At 49.6% G+C, this 15217-nt stretch overlaps 1 protein-coding gene across 1 annotated transcript in view; it reads left to right on the top strand.

Annotated features, from left to right (window-relative positions):
• The window catches only part of LOC311328515 (cytosolic endo-beta-N-acetylglucosaminidase-like), a gene marked incomplete at its 5' end in the record, with an annotated part of 18354 nt that extends 4786 nt beyond the window's left edge, over positions 1 to 13568 (top strand). Inside the window, 7 exons of the mRNA XM_084462473.1 lie at positions 1893 to 1999; positions 4412 to 4523; positions 5127 to 5311; positions 6485 to 6627; positions 10318 to 10417; positions 11062 to 11173; positions 12624 to 13568. Coding sequence (XP_084318599.1) covers positions 1893 to 1999; positions 4412 to 4523; positions 5127 to 5311; positions 6485 to 6627; positions 10318 to 10417; positions 11062 to 11173; positions 12624 to 13031 — 1167 coding nt within the window. The 3' untranslated portion in view covers positions 13032 to 13568. The remainder of the gene's footprint in view (positions 1 to 1892; positions 2000 to 4411; positions 4524 to 5126; positions 5312 to 6484; positions 6628 to 10317; positions 10418 to 11061; positions 11174 to 12623) is intronic.
• Between the last annotated feature and the right edge of the window lie 1649 nt (positions 13569 to 15217).

The following is a 15217-nucleotide window of genomic DNA, read 5'->3' as shown; positions in this document are numbered from 1 at the left end:
CAGGTAGGTAGGTAGGTAGGTAGGTAGGTAGGTAGGTAGGCAGGTAGGTAGGTAGGTAGGTATGTAGTCAGGTAGGTAGGTAGGTAGGTAGGTATGTAGGTAGGTAGGTAGTCAGGTAGGCAGGTAGTCAGGTAGGCAGGTAGGTAGGCAGGTAGGTAGGTAGGTAGGTAGGTAGGCAGGTAGGTAGGTAGGTATGCAGGTAGGTAGGTAGGTAGGCAGGTAGGTAGGTAGGTAGGTAGGTAGGTAGGTAGGTAGGTAGGTAGGCAGGTAGGTAGGTAGGTAGGCAGGTAGGCAGGTAGTCAGGTAGGCAGGTAGGCAGGTAGGCAGGTAGGTAGGTAGGTAGGTAGGTAGGTAGGTAGGCAGGTAGGTAGGTAGGCAGGTAGGTAGGTAGGTAGGTAGGTAGGCAGGTAGGTAGGTAGGTAGGTAGGTAGGCAGGTAGGTAGGTAGGTAGGTAGGTAGGCAGGTAGGTAGGTAGGTAGTAAGGCAGGTAGGTAGGCAGGTAGGTAGGTAGGTAGGTAGGCAGGTAGGTAGGTAGGCAGGTAGGTAGGTAGGCAGGTAGGTAGGTAGGTAGGTAGGTAGGCAGGTAGGTAGGTAGGTAGGTAGGTAGGTAGTCAGGTAGGCAGGTAGGTAGGTAGATAGGTAGGTAGGTAGGTAGGTAGGTAGGCAGGTAGGTAGGTAGGCAGGTAGTCAGGTAGTCAGGTAGGCAGGTAGGTAGGCAGGTAGGCAGGTAGGCAGGTAGGTAGGTAGGTAGGTAGGTATGCAGGTAGGTAGGTAGGTATGCAGGTAGGTAGGTAGGTAGGTAGGTTGGTAGGTAGGTAGGTAGGTAGGTAGGCAGGTAGTCAGGTAGGCAGGTAGGTAGGTAGGCAGGTAGGCAGGTAGGCAGGTAGGTAGGTAGGTAGGTAGGTAGGTAGGTTGGTAGGTAGGTAGGCAGGTAGGTAGGCAGGTAGGTAGGTAGGTAGGTAGGTAGGTTAGGTAGGCAGGTAGGTAGGTAGGTGGGTAGGTAGGTATGTAGGTAGTCAGGTATGTAGGTAGGTAGTCAGGTAGGTAGGTATGTAGGTAGTCAGGTATGTAGGTAGGTAGTCAGGTAGGTAGGTATGTAGGTAGTCAGGTATGTAGGTAGGTAGTCAGGTAGGTAGGTATGTAGGTAGTCAGGTAGGTAGGTAGGTAGGTAGGTAGGTAGGTAGGCAGGTAGGTAGGTAGGTAGGTAGGCAGGCAGGCAGGTAGGCAGGCAGGTAGGTAGGTAGATAGGTAGGTAGGTAGGTAGGTAGGTAGGTAGGTAGGCAGGTAGGTAGGTAGGTAGGCAGGCAGGCAGGTAGGCAGGCAGGTAGGTAGGCAGGTAGGTAGGTAGGTAGGTAGGTAGGTAGGTAGGTAGGTAGGCAGGCAGGCAGGTAGGTAGGTAGGTAGGTAGGTAGGTAGGCAGGTAGGTAGGTAGGTAGGTAGGCAGGGAGGTAGGTATGTAGGTAGGTATGCAGGTAGGTATGGGACTTTATTAATCCCTGGGGGGAAATTGCACTGTTACAACCACATTCAAGGACATCAAAGAAGCACCAACCAGATAAAAAAAAGACACAAGTATGAATAAAATATATAATACAATATACAAGAAATGCAAATATACCAAAACTGTACAATCATGCTACAGAAATGACATGCACAGTGTGTAAACAAAGATGTGCAAGATATGAGATACAAGATTCCAGTGTCACATACCGCTCAAATTTAGTCTCAGTCAGTTGGCAGGTAGTGTCCAATCCAAGAGCCGCAGCACCCAACAAGCTGGCCAAATGTTCTATGCAGAAAGAGGGGGATGAGTTGACCAGTCTGGTGTGTGTGTGCTGTGCTGTGCATGTGTGTGCAAACTCTAGTATAAAGCTTCCATCTCCCCTCTTCAGGCGCTGGAACTCATTCGTAAGCACAACCTCTCCACGGCCATCTTTGCTCCAGGCTGGGTGTACGAGACCCACCCCGACAAGACCGAGTTCCGCAAGAACCAAGACAAGTGAGCTCAACACTGCCACATCTAGAAGACTGGCTTAGCGTGCAGCTTTCTATTTTAGTTTTGTACTTGGCAAGTGTCCAAATCACAGAAGTATGTTAGAAGATGGCCTAAAGTAGTTCTTCTTCTTCGTGCGGGTTAGTTGTTGTTTTCTCCTCTCCTCCCCAGGCTCGGGGCCGAGGGGCTTTCCTTTTTCCCACCCCGAGCCTGGGTGAGGTGGTCACCCGGGTTATATATCTGGGCACACCTCCAGTTTCGTCATCCAAAACCGCCAGGCCATGCGTTCCGTTGGGTGTCCGGTATGTCGGACAGGCCTGGATGAACGGGGTCCCCTTCAGGCTTGTTCGGCTTAGGGATCGCGACAACTAGGGCAACTAGCGCGACAACTAGGGCAACTAGCGCGACAACTAGGGCAACTAGCGCGACAACTAGGGCAACTAGTGTGACAACTAGGGCAACTAGCGCGACAACTAGGGCAACTAGCGCGACAACTAGGGCAATAGCTACAAACCGTGTTGGGATGCGGAGTGTGAGAGTCTTTACTGGTCCTACCTCCAGGCCCCCCCAGGAGAGAGTCTGTACTGGTCCTACCTCCAGGCCCCCCCAGGAGAGAGTCTTTACTGAGCCTTCCTCCAGGCCCCCCCAGGAGAGAGTCTCTACTTCCTCCGCCCCCCCCCAGGAGAGAGTCTCTACTTCCTCCGCCCCCCCCCCCAGGAGAGAGTCTTCACTGTGTCTTCCTCCGGGCCCCCCCCGCCAGGAGCTGAGTCAGACAGACTTGCTGTCTAGACTCGTCCGTAGGAGACAAGAGCGCTGGGAGGAGGCCATTAACTACATCGACTTCTCACACTCCAGCCACAAGGCATGGAGCATCCTTAACTACCTCACTGGCAGGTCTAGACACTCCCCCCGTCACTGCAAACAAAATCGCATGACAATTTGTGGGGCATACGAGGACAGAGACCGCGAATCGTCACGTCTCGTGGCAAAATAAGTGTCTGACCTCTGACCTCTGGAAGGTCACAACTCCTAGCGGCGGTAGCATCTCCGGGGAATTCAATGACGTGAGTTCGCTGCTTCCCTCCAGCATATAAAGCCAGGGAAAGCTCCGGGGCCTGATTCTATCTGCCTGGAGCTTATACCCCATGCTGCGCCTCCCTTGAAGTCCTGGTTAAGAGCGTTCCTCTCTTCCTACCTAGAGTAGTTGACTACGTCATATTGTACATAGTCACCCGGTTTTAGAAAAGTTGAAACATACTGTAATTTCACCTGTACAATACATGGTTAGCTTTTGACCCTCACGGTATTAAAGGGGTAGTGAGCTATTTTGGACATTTAGCCCTATTTATGATATGTCTAAAATCAATCTGAAACATAGTGACCATAATTTCATTGATCGTTCAAATATTAAGCTAGATTGAGATTTTCGTCTCAAATGTCGTTACAATGGAAGTGGGCAGGGCATGTTCATACGCGTTGAAAAACTCAAGAAAAACTAGCAGGAAGCTCAGTGTGTAATCTTACCAGTCTCAGTATGCTGTCCTGTGAAATGCATCACAGTCCACTGTGTTTACGTGTATGGCAACCCCTTCGCCCAAGTGGTCAAAACGAGGCTGGAGCAATGCTAACACAACGGATTGTAATATATTTCACAGTACAGATACTGACACTGGTAAGATTACACACTGAGCTTCCACCTGAAGTGCGATATGGGACTGCAATAATTGTTTAGTTGCTCTTATAGCTCTTAAAGGAGTAGTAAAGGGAAAATGCATGTTTAGTCCTGTTTTAAGGTTACTTATGATCATATTCAATGGTTCAGATCAAAACGTTGACAAAACTAGCACTTTTGAGAAAGTATGATAATTGCTCTACCACCGTTTTGGTCATACAATGGATGTGGGTGGGCACCGTGAAAAATCATTCAAAAAACATTTTCAACTCTCGATTTCAAAGACAAGAAACTCACTGAGGTGTTAGTAAACATGCATTCTCCCTTTACTACTCCTTTAATAGTAATTATTGTTGCCGAAGTGCACTAAGGGACTGTGCAATAATTGCTTGTTATATTTTATACATTTTCAGGACTCTTATTCATAAACTATATTTTATACGTTTTAAGGATTTTTTTAAAAGGATTTTACTTATAGTGCATGTGTAGGCCACTGCAATCTTTTAAGCTGATCCAAAACTGAATGCCCGAACAAAGTTTCGTTGTATGAACATGCAATGACAAATAAACTATCTATCTTCCTGCTAGTTTTCCAATGTGTATTAACATGCCCTGGACAATTAACATCCTACCACTACCCCATTAACATCCTACCACTCACTACCCCATTAACATCCTACCACTACCCCATTAACATCCTACAACTACCCCATTGACATCCTGCTATGTCATATCCTGTTTTCTAGGTTCTGGGCTCTGCTGTCGGACTCCCTGTACGTCCACCGTCAGTCCTCCCCCCTCCCCTTCATCTCCTCCTTCTGCCAGGGCTTTGGGAAGACGCTCCGCTGGAGAGGACAGGTACTGCAGCTCATGGACGACAACATTAGAATGTTATGTAGTTGGTTGTAATTAATCAATAAACCACGAGAGGCCGTGTGTTATAGTGATTTTATAACAGCTAGGGGGCGTTATAAAAGCTGTTATAAAATCATTATAACACCCGGCCTCGAGTGGTTTATTGCTTTTATACAACGGTTACTACAGCTATTAGTGTAAAATAAACACAAAATATTAACATTTATTCAAAACGAAGCATCATTCCCTCAATTCCGCGGAGCAAAATAGTTCCCCTAACAAAAGGGTTGCCAAGCAGCAACAACAACTACAATGCATTGGATCAAATGGGAGGCGCGTTAATACTGAAAATGGAATGATATGCGGTCCCAGGTGTGTGTTACAAAGTATTTTAACACGGCTTCCTGCCAATCAGAATCTAGAACCAGAACTAACCGTTGTATAAATATCCCTTTTACAATGGGCATAATATGGTTTCACCTTAAAATCATCATCATCAAATCATTGTTGAGGATAAAACTTAATACACAGAGAAACTAGACAGAAATGTGAGGTAAAGGTAAATCTATCAAGCATTCCAAAATGGCCGCTGTTTGAGGTTTTCAGCCGGAGGTGGAGGGGAGCTGGTTCAACCTGAGCGCCCAGGAGCTGCAGCCTCTCTACGGGTCTGAGCAGCTGGAGGGGCGGGGCTGGCTGAGGACCCGAGGCTGCCCTGAGGATGCCTGGAACGGGGGGAGCTCCCTGCTGGTAGAGGGACTCGTCCCTTCCAGCCTCTCCAAAGTCAGCGCCAGGTACAGTAGGACCGTCTGTCTGTCTGTCTGTCTGTCTGTCTGTCTGTCTGTCTGTCTGTCTGTCTGTCTGTCTCTCTCTCTCTCTCTCTCTCTCTCTCTCTCTCTCTCTCTCTCTCTCTCTCTCTCTCTCTCTGTCTGTCTGTCTGTCTGTCTGTCTGTCTGTCTGTCTGTCTGTCTGGATGGATATGTGTGTGCACATGCAGGTGTGTATGTGCTGTGTGTGTGCGCGTGTGCGTGTGCGTGTGTGCGTGTGTGTGTGTGCCAATCTAACTGGTAGTGGAACCGGCGCGAGACTGTGTGCGCATACATTTGTGTCTCTGACTCCATCCTTGTGCCGCGTCTCTCCCTCCTTCTCTCTGTCCCCGTCTCTCCCTCCTTCTCTCTGTCCCCGTCTCTCCCTCCTTCTCTCTGTCCCCGTCTCTCCCTCCTTCTCTCTGTCCCCGTCTCTCCCTCCTTCTCTCTGTCCCCGTCTCTCCCTCCTTCTCTCTGTCCCCGTCTCTCCCTCCTTCTCTCTGTCCCCGTCTCTCCCTCCTTCTCTCTGTCCCCGTCTCTCCCTCCTTCTCTCTGTCCCCGTCTCTCCCTCCTTCTCTCTGTCCCCGTCTCTCCCTCCTTCTCTCTGTCCGCGTCTCTCCCTCCTTCTCTCTGTCCCCGTCTCTCCCTCCTTCTCTCTGTCCCCGTCTCTCCCTCCTTCTCTCTGTCCCCGTCTCTCCCTCCTTCTCTCTGTCCCCGTCTCTCCCTCCTTCTCTCTGTCCCCGTCTCTCCCTCCTTCTCTCTGTCCCCGTCTCTCCCTCCTTCTCTCTGTCCCCGTCTCTCCCTCCTTCTCTCTGTCCGCGTCTCTCCCTCCTTCTCTCTGTCCCCGTCTCTCCCTCCTTCTCTCTGTCCGCGTCTCTCCCTCCTTCTCTCTGTCCGCGTCTCTCCCTCCTTCTCTCTGTCCCCGTCTCTCCCTCCTTCTCTCTGTCCGCGTCTCTCCCTCCTTCTCTCTGTCCCCGTCTCTCCCTCCTTCTCTCTGTCCCCGTCTCTCCCTCCTTCTCTCTGTCCCCGTCTCTCCCTCCTTCTCTCTGTCCCCGTCTCTCCCTCCTTCTCTCTGTCCCCGTCTCTCCCTCCTTCTCTCTGTCCGCGTCTCTCCCTCCTTCTCTCTGTCCCCGTCTCTCCCTCCTTCTCTCTGTCCCTCAGGATCTTCTCCCTCCACGTCCCCCTGTCCTCCAGGACCTTCCTGTCCCTCATCTACAAATCCTCCGTGGGGGTCACCGCCTCCCTGGAGCTGAAGACCAGCGATGCCACCCTCTGCACCTATCAGGGTGTCCAGGACCTGCCTGGTCAGTTTACTCACCTATCAGGGTGTCCAGGACCTGCCTGGTCAGTTTACTCACCTATCAGGGGGTCCAGGACCTGCCTGGTCAGTTTACTCACCTATCAGGGTGTCCAGGACCTGCCTGGTCAGTTTACTCACCTATCAGGGTGTCCAGGACCTGCCTGGTCAGTTTACTCACTTACTCACATATTTATTCGCTCACTGTGGTCCTGCCCTTGTGGAGATCTGTGTTGATTCAAAAGATGAAAGCGATAGGGTGATAATTTCAATCAACCAATCACAGGACTCCATGGTCATGCCCCCAATTTAAAAAAAAATCAGACATGCTTTTAAAGGACAATGCTCGTTTTTGACAACCTGGACCTTATTTACGACATATTATAAGACGTTTGACTCACCGAGATCACTTTGGTGTAGTTCGGAGGCCTGTGCGCATGCGTGCTGGAGCAAGTGGGGAAGCTATTTCGTGTCTAAAGTCGTTTGTAAAGATCATATTACAGAGGCATGTGAAATACCACAACAGGCCTATGCTCTATGTAAGCACAACTAGCGATTCATCAAGACAGATTGATGAAAACAACCGCGGCAGAAAATAGATTTTTAGAAACTGCATTCTCGGTGCCCCCACCACCGCCATTACATGGATATACTGGCTCGCGCTGGATTTTAAATTTCTTCTACATGCCTCCGAACTACACCAAAGTGATCTCGGTGAGTCAAACGTCTTATAATATGTAGTAAATAAGGTCCAGGTTGTCAAAAACGAGCGTTGTCCTTTAAAGGTACACATCCTTAAGATCCTTTAGGCTATCCTGCAGGGACATACACTGAGACTGGGAGCATACAAACTGAAAGCTGCTTTCCAGTGTCTCCTGGTTCTGGCTTTAGGTCAGTGAGAGGTCAGTGCCAGGGGGCATAATAGACACTGAATGTGTACTGTACCTTTAAAAGCATGCGTGCATGACCACAGAGTCATTTATAGACTAAAATAATCTTAAAATCGGTTCTGAAACTAATGGGTAACCAGTGAATTAATTATAAGACTGGTGCGATGTGTGTTGTCTGTCTAGTCTTAGTGAGGACTCGCTCACTGCAGCTTTCTGTATCATTTATAGTTGACCGATACTATAGCTTTTGGTAGACGAGCGCATTAATCTTTTACAGTAACAGCTTGCTAGTGATAAAAGCCTTCATTAATCTTTCAGCGTCAGCCCGAGAGAGAGAAGGTTGCACCTTAGCAATGCTCCTTAAATGATAAAAAAAGATGTCTTGCTGTATTCTTGGTTTCAAAATTAAGATCTGAGTCAAATATGACACCTACATAGGTGAACACCTAGCCTGGTACTTCGTATGAAGTGCTAGTGTTTTAAAGTACGCTGATTGCCATGGCGGCGCACAAAGACGCAGCGGAAAATATTGCCATCTACACACGCATCCGGATATTCCCTAAGGAGAAACCATGGGTGAATAGGGAGGTCCAGGCACTATTGAAGACACGAAACACAGCTTTCAAATCAGGTGACAGAGACCTGTACAGTACAGACAGGCACAACTTGAAAAAAAAGGAAGCAAAATCTGCATACAAGGACAAAATAGAGGATCACGTCACCAACCATGTGATCTGACCCGGGCGTGGCCGGGCATCCAGCAGATCACAGGGGCAACCGGGAACCGCCCGCCAACACCAACGCCTCCTTGGCCGAGGAGCTCAACCATTTCTATGGCCGCTTTGAAACAACGGGGCCTGAAAACGGGGTCTGTCCCTCAGCACCGGCGTGCTTCGTGCTTCGTGCTTACATAGAGCGTAGGCCTGTTGTGGTATTTCACATGCCTCTGTAATATGATCTTTAGAAACGTCTTTAGACACGAAATAGCTTCCTCACTTGCTCCAGCGCGCTGTGCGCATGCGTGCTGGAGCAAGTGGGGAAGCTATTTCGTGTCTAAAGACGTTTCTAAAGATCATATTACAGAGGCATGTGAAAAACCACAACAGGCCTACGCTCTATGTAAGCACAACTAGCGATTCATAAAGACAGATTGATGAAAACAACCGTTTCGCGGCAGAAAATAGATTTTTAGAAACTGCATTCTCAGTGCCCCGACCACCGCCATTACATGGATATACTGGCTCGCGCTGGATTTTAAATTTCTTCTACAGGCCTCCGAACTACACCAAAGTGATCTCGGTGAGTCAAACAACTTATAATATGTCGTAAATAAGGTCCAGGTTGTCAAAAACGAGCATTGTCCTTTAAATGGGAGGAACACCACAGCCATGATTCAGAAAGCACAACAGCGTCTCTACTTTCTGAGGACACTCAAGAAAAAACACCTGTCTGCCGACCTGCTGACCTGTTCTACCAGCGCTCCATTGAGACGACCTTGACCTATTGCATCACAGCATGGTATGAGAACTGCACGGAAGCCGACAGGAAGTCCCTCCAGAGAGTCATAAAGACTGACGAAAACATCATGGGACTCCCCCTGCCCACTCTCGATGACATCTCTAGGACCCGCTGCCTACGCCGAGCAGGAAGCATCCTAAAGGACAAAGCCCACCCCTCCCTCCCACCACCTCCTCCCCCTGCTCCCCTCTGGGAGGCGTTATAGGGCCTTCACAGCCCACCCCTCCCTCCCACCACCTCCTCCCCCTGCTCCCCTCCGGGAGGCGTTATAGGGCCTTCACAGCCCACCCCTCCCTCCCACCACCTCCTCCCCCTGCTCCCCTCCGGGAGGCGTTATAGGGTCTTCACAGCCCACCCCTCCCTCCCACCACCTCCTCCCCCTGCTCCCCTCTGGGAGGCGTTATAGGGTCTTCAAAACCCACCCCTCCCTCCCACCACCTCCTCCCCCTGCTCCCCTCCGGGAGGCGTTATAGGGTCTTCACAGCCCACCCCTCCCTCCCACCACCTCCTCCCCCTGCTCCCCTCTGGGAGGCGTTATAGGGCCTTCAAAACCCGCACCTCCAGGCTGAGAAACAGCTTATTTCCTAGCGCTGTCATGGAGCTGATCAAACACTCCATCACCCTATGGGACTTATAACTCGGACTGAACGGAATATTGATAGAAGAAATATGGGACTGTGCAATTTTCTGTGTGCTCCTATATATGCTCTTATGTTGGTCTATGTGTGTAACCTCTGTGTGTGTGTGTGTGTGTGTGTGTGTGTGTGTGTGTGTGTGTGTGTGTGTGTGTGTGTGTGTGTGGCTGTGTGGCTGTGAGTATTGTTTTAGAGGGAGGTCTTACAACATTTCGTTATACTTCGGTATAATGACAATAAAGCTTTCAATTCAATTCAAAGATGGTCTCTCTCTTTTGGCTTTTTCACTAATGACTAGTACCTCTGTTTTATCTTGGTAGCTGTGACATTCATACAGTACATATCACAAAGTTGTGACATCCATACATTTATGCCCACAATGCATTTCACCAGGCATTTGAGCTGATAGTTAAAGGTTCGGGACGGGAGCCTAACTCACCCCCCCAACCTGCTCGTTTCCTCTTTCAATCACACATCTAGTCTAGTTCAAGTTTATTGGATGCTCGCTTTGATGAAACTGAACACTGTGTTTGTGTGTGTGTGTGTGTGTGTGTGTGTGTGTGTGTGTGTGTGTGTGTGTGTGTGTGTGTGTGTGTGTGTGTGTGTGTGTGTGTGTGTGTGTGTGTGTGTGTGTGTGTGTGTGTGTGTGTGTAGCCAGCAGTGTCCATCCCAAGGCCCTGCAGGAGGAGCACCAGCTGGTCAAGCAGTTCTCTCAGAGCTGTGGTCAGTGGACGCCAGATGGATGGACCGTGAGGTAGAGATTCACACCAGTCATCATTTCAACCAGTTCACGATCAATTCAAATCAATCAAAGCTTTATTTGTATAGCGCATTTCATACCCAGAGGCAACACAATGCTCTTTACAGAGAACAAGGGAGGAGGGCATACGACCCACTCTCTACATATTCCAGAGGGAAGCATAAAAACAGTAGCCACCCGGGGGCCAGATAAGTGAGCTGTAAAAATTCTTCCCTGACCCCTCTCAACAAGGCGATCGAGCAAGATCCTGGAGTATGTTTGTCTACCGGCTAAGAACATTTATAAAGCAATACATTACATTAAATTACATTTCAGAGTAGGAGAGGCTAAAAGCATCATAGGAGAGAGAACATGCTACGACATCCACGATCTGTCCTGTCCAACTCCCTCAGCCCCAAATGCAATGAAGAATATTTAGTTAACACGCCCTTTCTAATGTACTGTTAGAAGCCTAACTTGAACCTACCTTTTTATTCGTAACAGTGCTGATCTAGGGTCAGGTTCCGGCCTCTTCATGAGTTTCATACAAAAAGCAAAACTGGTCCTGGATCAGCACACCTACTCTAATATCCTGTTGAATAACCTTTGAGCAGGTGTATGTGGAGTACTGTTGTGGTGTTGATGGTGGTGCTGTGCAGGTGTTCCCAGCTGGAGCTGACGGGCTGCGCCCTGAGGGAGGTGTGTGTGAGCGTGCTTAGGGAGGGAGGGGCGCGCGACACGCCCTTCGTCTGCCGGATCGGGGAGATCATGGTGAGCGTTACCCTCTAAACCGTGTCCCCTACAGACACGCATAGACGTGCGGTATAGAAATCTCTCTGTATTATGTACTGTATGGGTCCAGGTATCTGTGCTGTGTTTATGTAGAGGACATTTTAAACAGCTGTTTTGTGAGATGATATAACCAATGTCTCTTTGTTCTCCTCCCCCTCCCTCTGTTTTTCCTCTCTCCCTCCCTCTCTCTATCTCCTCTCTCTTCCTTTCTCCCTCTCTCCCTCCTTCTCTCTCTCTCTACCTCCTTCTCTCTCTACCCCCTCTCCCTCTCTTCCTCCTTCCTTCTCTCTCTCTCCCTCCCTCTCTCTATCTCCTCTCTCTTCCTTTCTCCCTCTCTCTCCCTCCTTCTCTCTCTACCCCCTCTCTCTCTCTACCCCCTCTCTCTCTCTACCCTCTCTCTCTCTCCTCCTTTCTCCCTCTCTCTCCCTCCTTCTCTCTCTCCCTCCCTCTCTCTATCTCCTCTCTCTTCCTTTCTCCCTCTCTCTCCCTCCTTCTCTCTCTACCCCCTCTCTCTCTCTTCCTCCTTCCTTCTCTCTCTCTCTCCCTCCTTCTCTCTCTCTCTCCCTCCTTCTCTCTCTACCCCCTCTCTCTCTCCCTCCTTCTCTCTCTCCCTCCTTCTCTCTCTCCCTCCTCTCTCTACCCCCCCTCTCTCTCTCCCTCCTTCTCTCTCTCTCTCCCTCCTTCTCTCTCTCCCTCCTTCTCTCTCTACCCCCTCTCTCTCTCTCCCTCCCTCTCTCTATCTCCTCTCTCTCTCTTCCTTTCTCCCTCTCTCTCCCTCCTCTCTCTACCCCCTCTCCCTCTCTTCCTCCTTCCTTCTCTCTCTCTCCCTCCTCTCTCTCTCCCTCCTTCTCTCTCTACCCCCTCTCTCTCTCTTCCTCCTTCCTTCTCTCTCTCTCTCCCTCCTTCTCTCTCTACCCCCTCTCTCTCTCTTCCTCCTTCTCTCTCTCTCTCTCTCCCTCCTTCTCTCTCTACCCCCTCTCTCTCTCTTCTTCCCTCCTTCTCTCTCTCCCTCCTTCTCTCTCTACCCCCCCTCTCTCTCTCCCTCCTCCTCTCTCTCCCTCCTTCTCTCTCTACCCCCCCTCTCTCTCTCCCTCCTTCTCTCTCTCCCTCCTTCTCTCTCTACCCCCTCTCTCTCTCTTCCTCCTTCCTTCTCTCTCTCTCTCCCTCCTTCTCTCTCTCTACCCCCTCTCTCTCTCTTCTTCCCTCCTTCTCTCTCTCCCTCCTTCTCTCTCTACCCCCTCTCTCTCTCTTCCTCCTTCCTTCTCTCTCTCTCCCTCCTCCTCTCTCTCCCTCCTTCTCTCTCTACCCCCCCTCTCTCTCTCCCTCCTTCTCTCTCTCCCTCCTTCTCTCTCTACCCCCTCTCTCTCTCTTCCTCCTTCCTTCTCTCTCTCTCTCTCCCTCACTCCATCTTTATTCTCGTCTCCCTCAGGTCCTAGACGCGGACAGTCTCTCTGTGACCCCCCAGCCAATCAGTGGCGTGTGCTTGTACGACGTCGTCTGGTCGAGGGACGCCAGCTCCTCCTCAGACTCCGCCCCCCGTCTCAACGCCACCCTACGCTGGCACTACCCGGCCCAGCGGGTGCGCCACTTCCGGGTCCACTGGCGGCGTCTGAGGGGGCCGGACCCCCGCGTCCCCCCCGGCCGGCTGGCTCTGGTCGGCCGCGCCTACTCGCCGCTGTTCCGCCTAACGGATCTGGAGGTTCTCAACCCGCCGGGTCTGCTGGAGCTGGTGGTGGAACCGGTGACCAGGGAAGGGTTCCACGTTCCCCAGCCCCACTGGGGCAGAATCAGCCTGAGCTTCACAGAGGAGCAGAAAGACTCATCTCCGGTCGTCTAGGGGCCTCCTGGGGGCGGCGGTGTAGCTCAGTTGGTAGAGAGGGTCGTTCAGTGATCGTAGGGTCGGCGGTTCGAATCCCGGCTCCTCCTGACTACCTGTCGAAGTGTCCTTGAGCAAAGACACTGAACCCCAAATTGCTCCCAATGAGCAGGTTAGCACCTTGCATGGCAGCTGCCGCCATTGGTGTGTGAATGTGTAACAGTGTGTAACAACTGGATGGGGAGCGCGTTACAAGTGCAGTACCTATACCTATACTGTACCTCCTCTCTGTGGTCTCCCTCTCGGCTGCGTTACAGCCAGGCTGTGCTCTCCTCCGTCTGCGTGTCGGCTGCGTTACAGCCAGGCTGTCCTCTCTTCCGTCTGCGTGTCGGCTGCGTTACAGCCAGGCTGTGCTCTCTTCCGTCTGCGTGTCGGCTGCGTTGCAGCCAGGCTGTCCTCTCTTCCGTCTGCGTGTCGGCTGCGTTGCAGACAGGCTGTGCTCTCTTCCGTCTGCGTGTCGGCTGCGTTACAGCAAGGCTGTGCTGGACTGAGGTGTCTAATGAGTGCTGGCTGACCCACGCTTCTTTGCTGTAAATGTTTATTAAACTGACTTTTTATTTAATTGAGTAACTTATAGCCTGAAATTGAATTATTTGAACTGTGAAAACCACCAATACAATTACATAAATCAAGGTTATGCATAAACTAGACTTACTGCTTGGCTGTACACTATTTTTGTTTTGATTGGACTTGATTTGACAATTGTTTTATGAAAACAAGTTTCAAAATGTATAAAGTTTGACGTTATTTTGGGGTCATCTCAAGCAAGACCATTCTGGCCATCGTGGACTCACAAAGACATTCCTGAACATCTGAAGTGTCTTCTTAAATGTGTTGTTATGAACTTCATGAGAACAGTCTCCGCCAGGTTCGTGAAGGCGTGGGAACGTGTTTGTGAACCGCACAATTGTTCGCAGCTGTGCGATCCCCCAAGGGATGAATGCAACTGATTCTTAAATTGAAAGCGCATCCTCTTCACCTAACTTAGCATAGGTAAACGCCAGCCCCTTATAATATAATTATACAAATCAATCAATCAATCAAAGCTTTATTTATTTATACAAATTACAGTACCTCTACCTGGCTACCTCCTCACTCCCCCTCCGGCTGCTCTACCTGGCTACCTCCTCACTCCCCCTCCGGCTGCTCTACCTGGCTACCTCCTCACTCCCCCTCCGGCTGCTCTACCTGGCTACCTCCTCACTCCCCCTCCGGCTGCTCTACCTGGCTACCTCCTCGCTCCCGTGTTCAGACCTACCGTCCATCAAGTGTCCCACCAGACCTACCGTCCGTCAACAGTGTCCCGCTACAAGTTATTCCCTGTCTGTTTTCATTCTGTATTTCAGTTAAATTCCCAAATACATCACTTCAGTACAAGATCAGCAAATAATCTTCATCCCACTTTCTTCATCCCACCTTCACCTTCTCCCAATTTCAGTTCGAATCAGAGGAGCTCATTATTGGAACAGCTTACCAGTCCACATTAGAATTAAACTGCATAAGAATAAACTCATTCAAGAAACAAACAATACATTTTTTATTGGGTCAATTAAGCAATGCAATATCATAACCCCTCACTTCCATCAATACTCAGGCTTGCAAATTAATCTTCACTACATCTTTGCACACCATTATTCATGTTAGCAATCGTGGTTTTTCTTCCTTTAGCTATTTTATGCATTTGTATTAGTTTGTCTTTATGTTGTGTTTGTCATTGTTTATGTGCAAGCACTACATAATAGGATATATGAACTAAATACAAGATAGACTGTATGGCCAACATGAAAGATGAAACTGTGCAGTTGATTTAAATACGAGTATAGGCTATGTTGATATAGAGGATAGGTAAGCCCTATCTATAATATGTAGGCCCATATCATATTTTATGGATATTCACGTTTATTTATAGAATGTAGACGTGTACTACTTCTAGTACTACATTCTAACTACTGGAATATAAGATGCTGTTGTGCCAGCGAACTTCATAAGTGGGGTTAAAATTTGTTCTTAACTTCTTAGTCACCGAGTTTGTGAATGACGTCCTTTGAGCAGAAATGTAAAGGTATGAAAGAATCAACAAGACTTTCAAATGAGTAAATATAAAAACCCTTTCCTTAGCAGTATAGTGAATTTCTGTCTATTTGGAG

This window comes from Borostomias antarcticus (genome assembly GCF_949987555.1).
Source record: "Borostomias antarcticus genome assembly, contig: scaffold_94, whole genome shotgun sequence".
NCBI classification, from domain to species: Eukaryota; Metazoa; Chordata; class Actinopteri; order Stomiiformes; family Stomiidae; genus Borostomias; species Borostomias antarcticus.
Note: the sequence above shows the minus strand (reverse complement) of the source record. Positions and strands in the feature narration are given on the sequence as shown.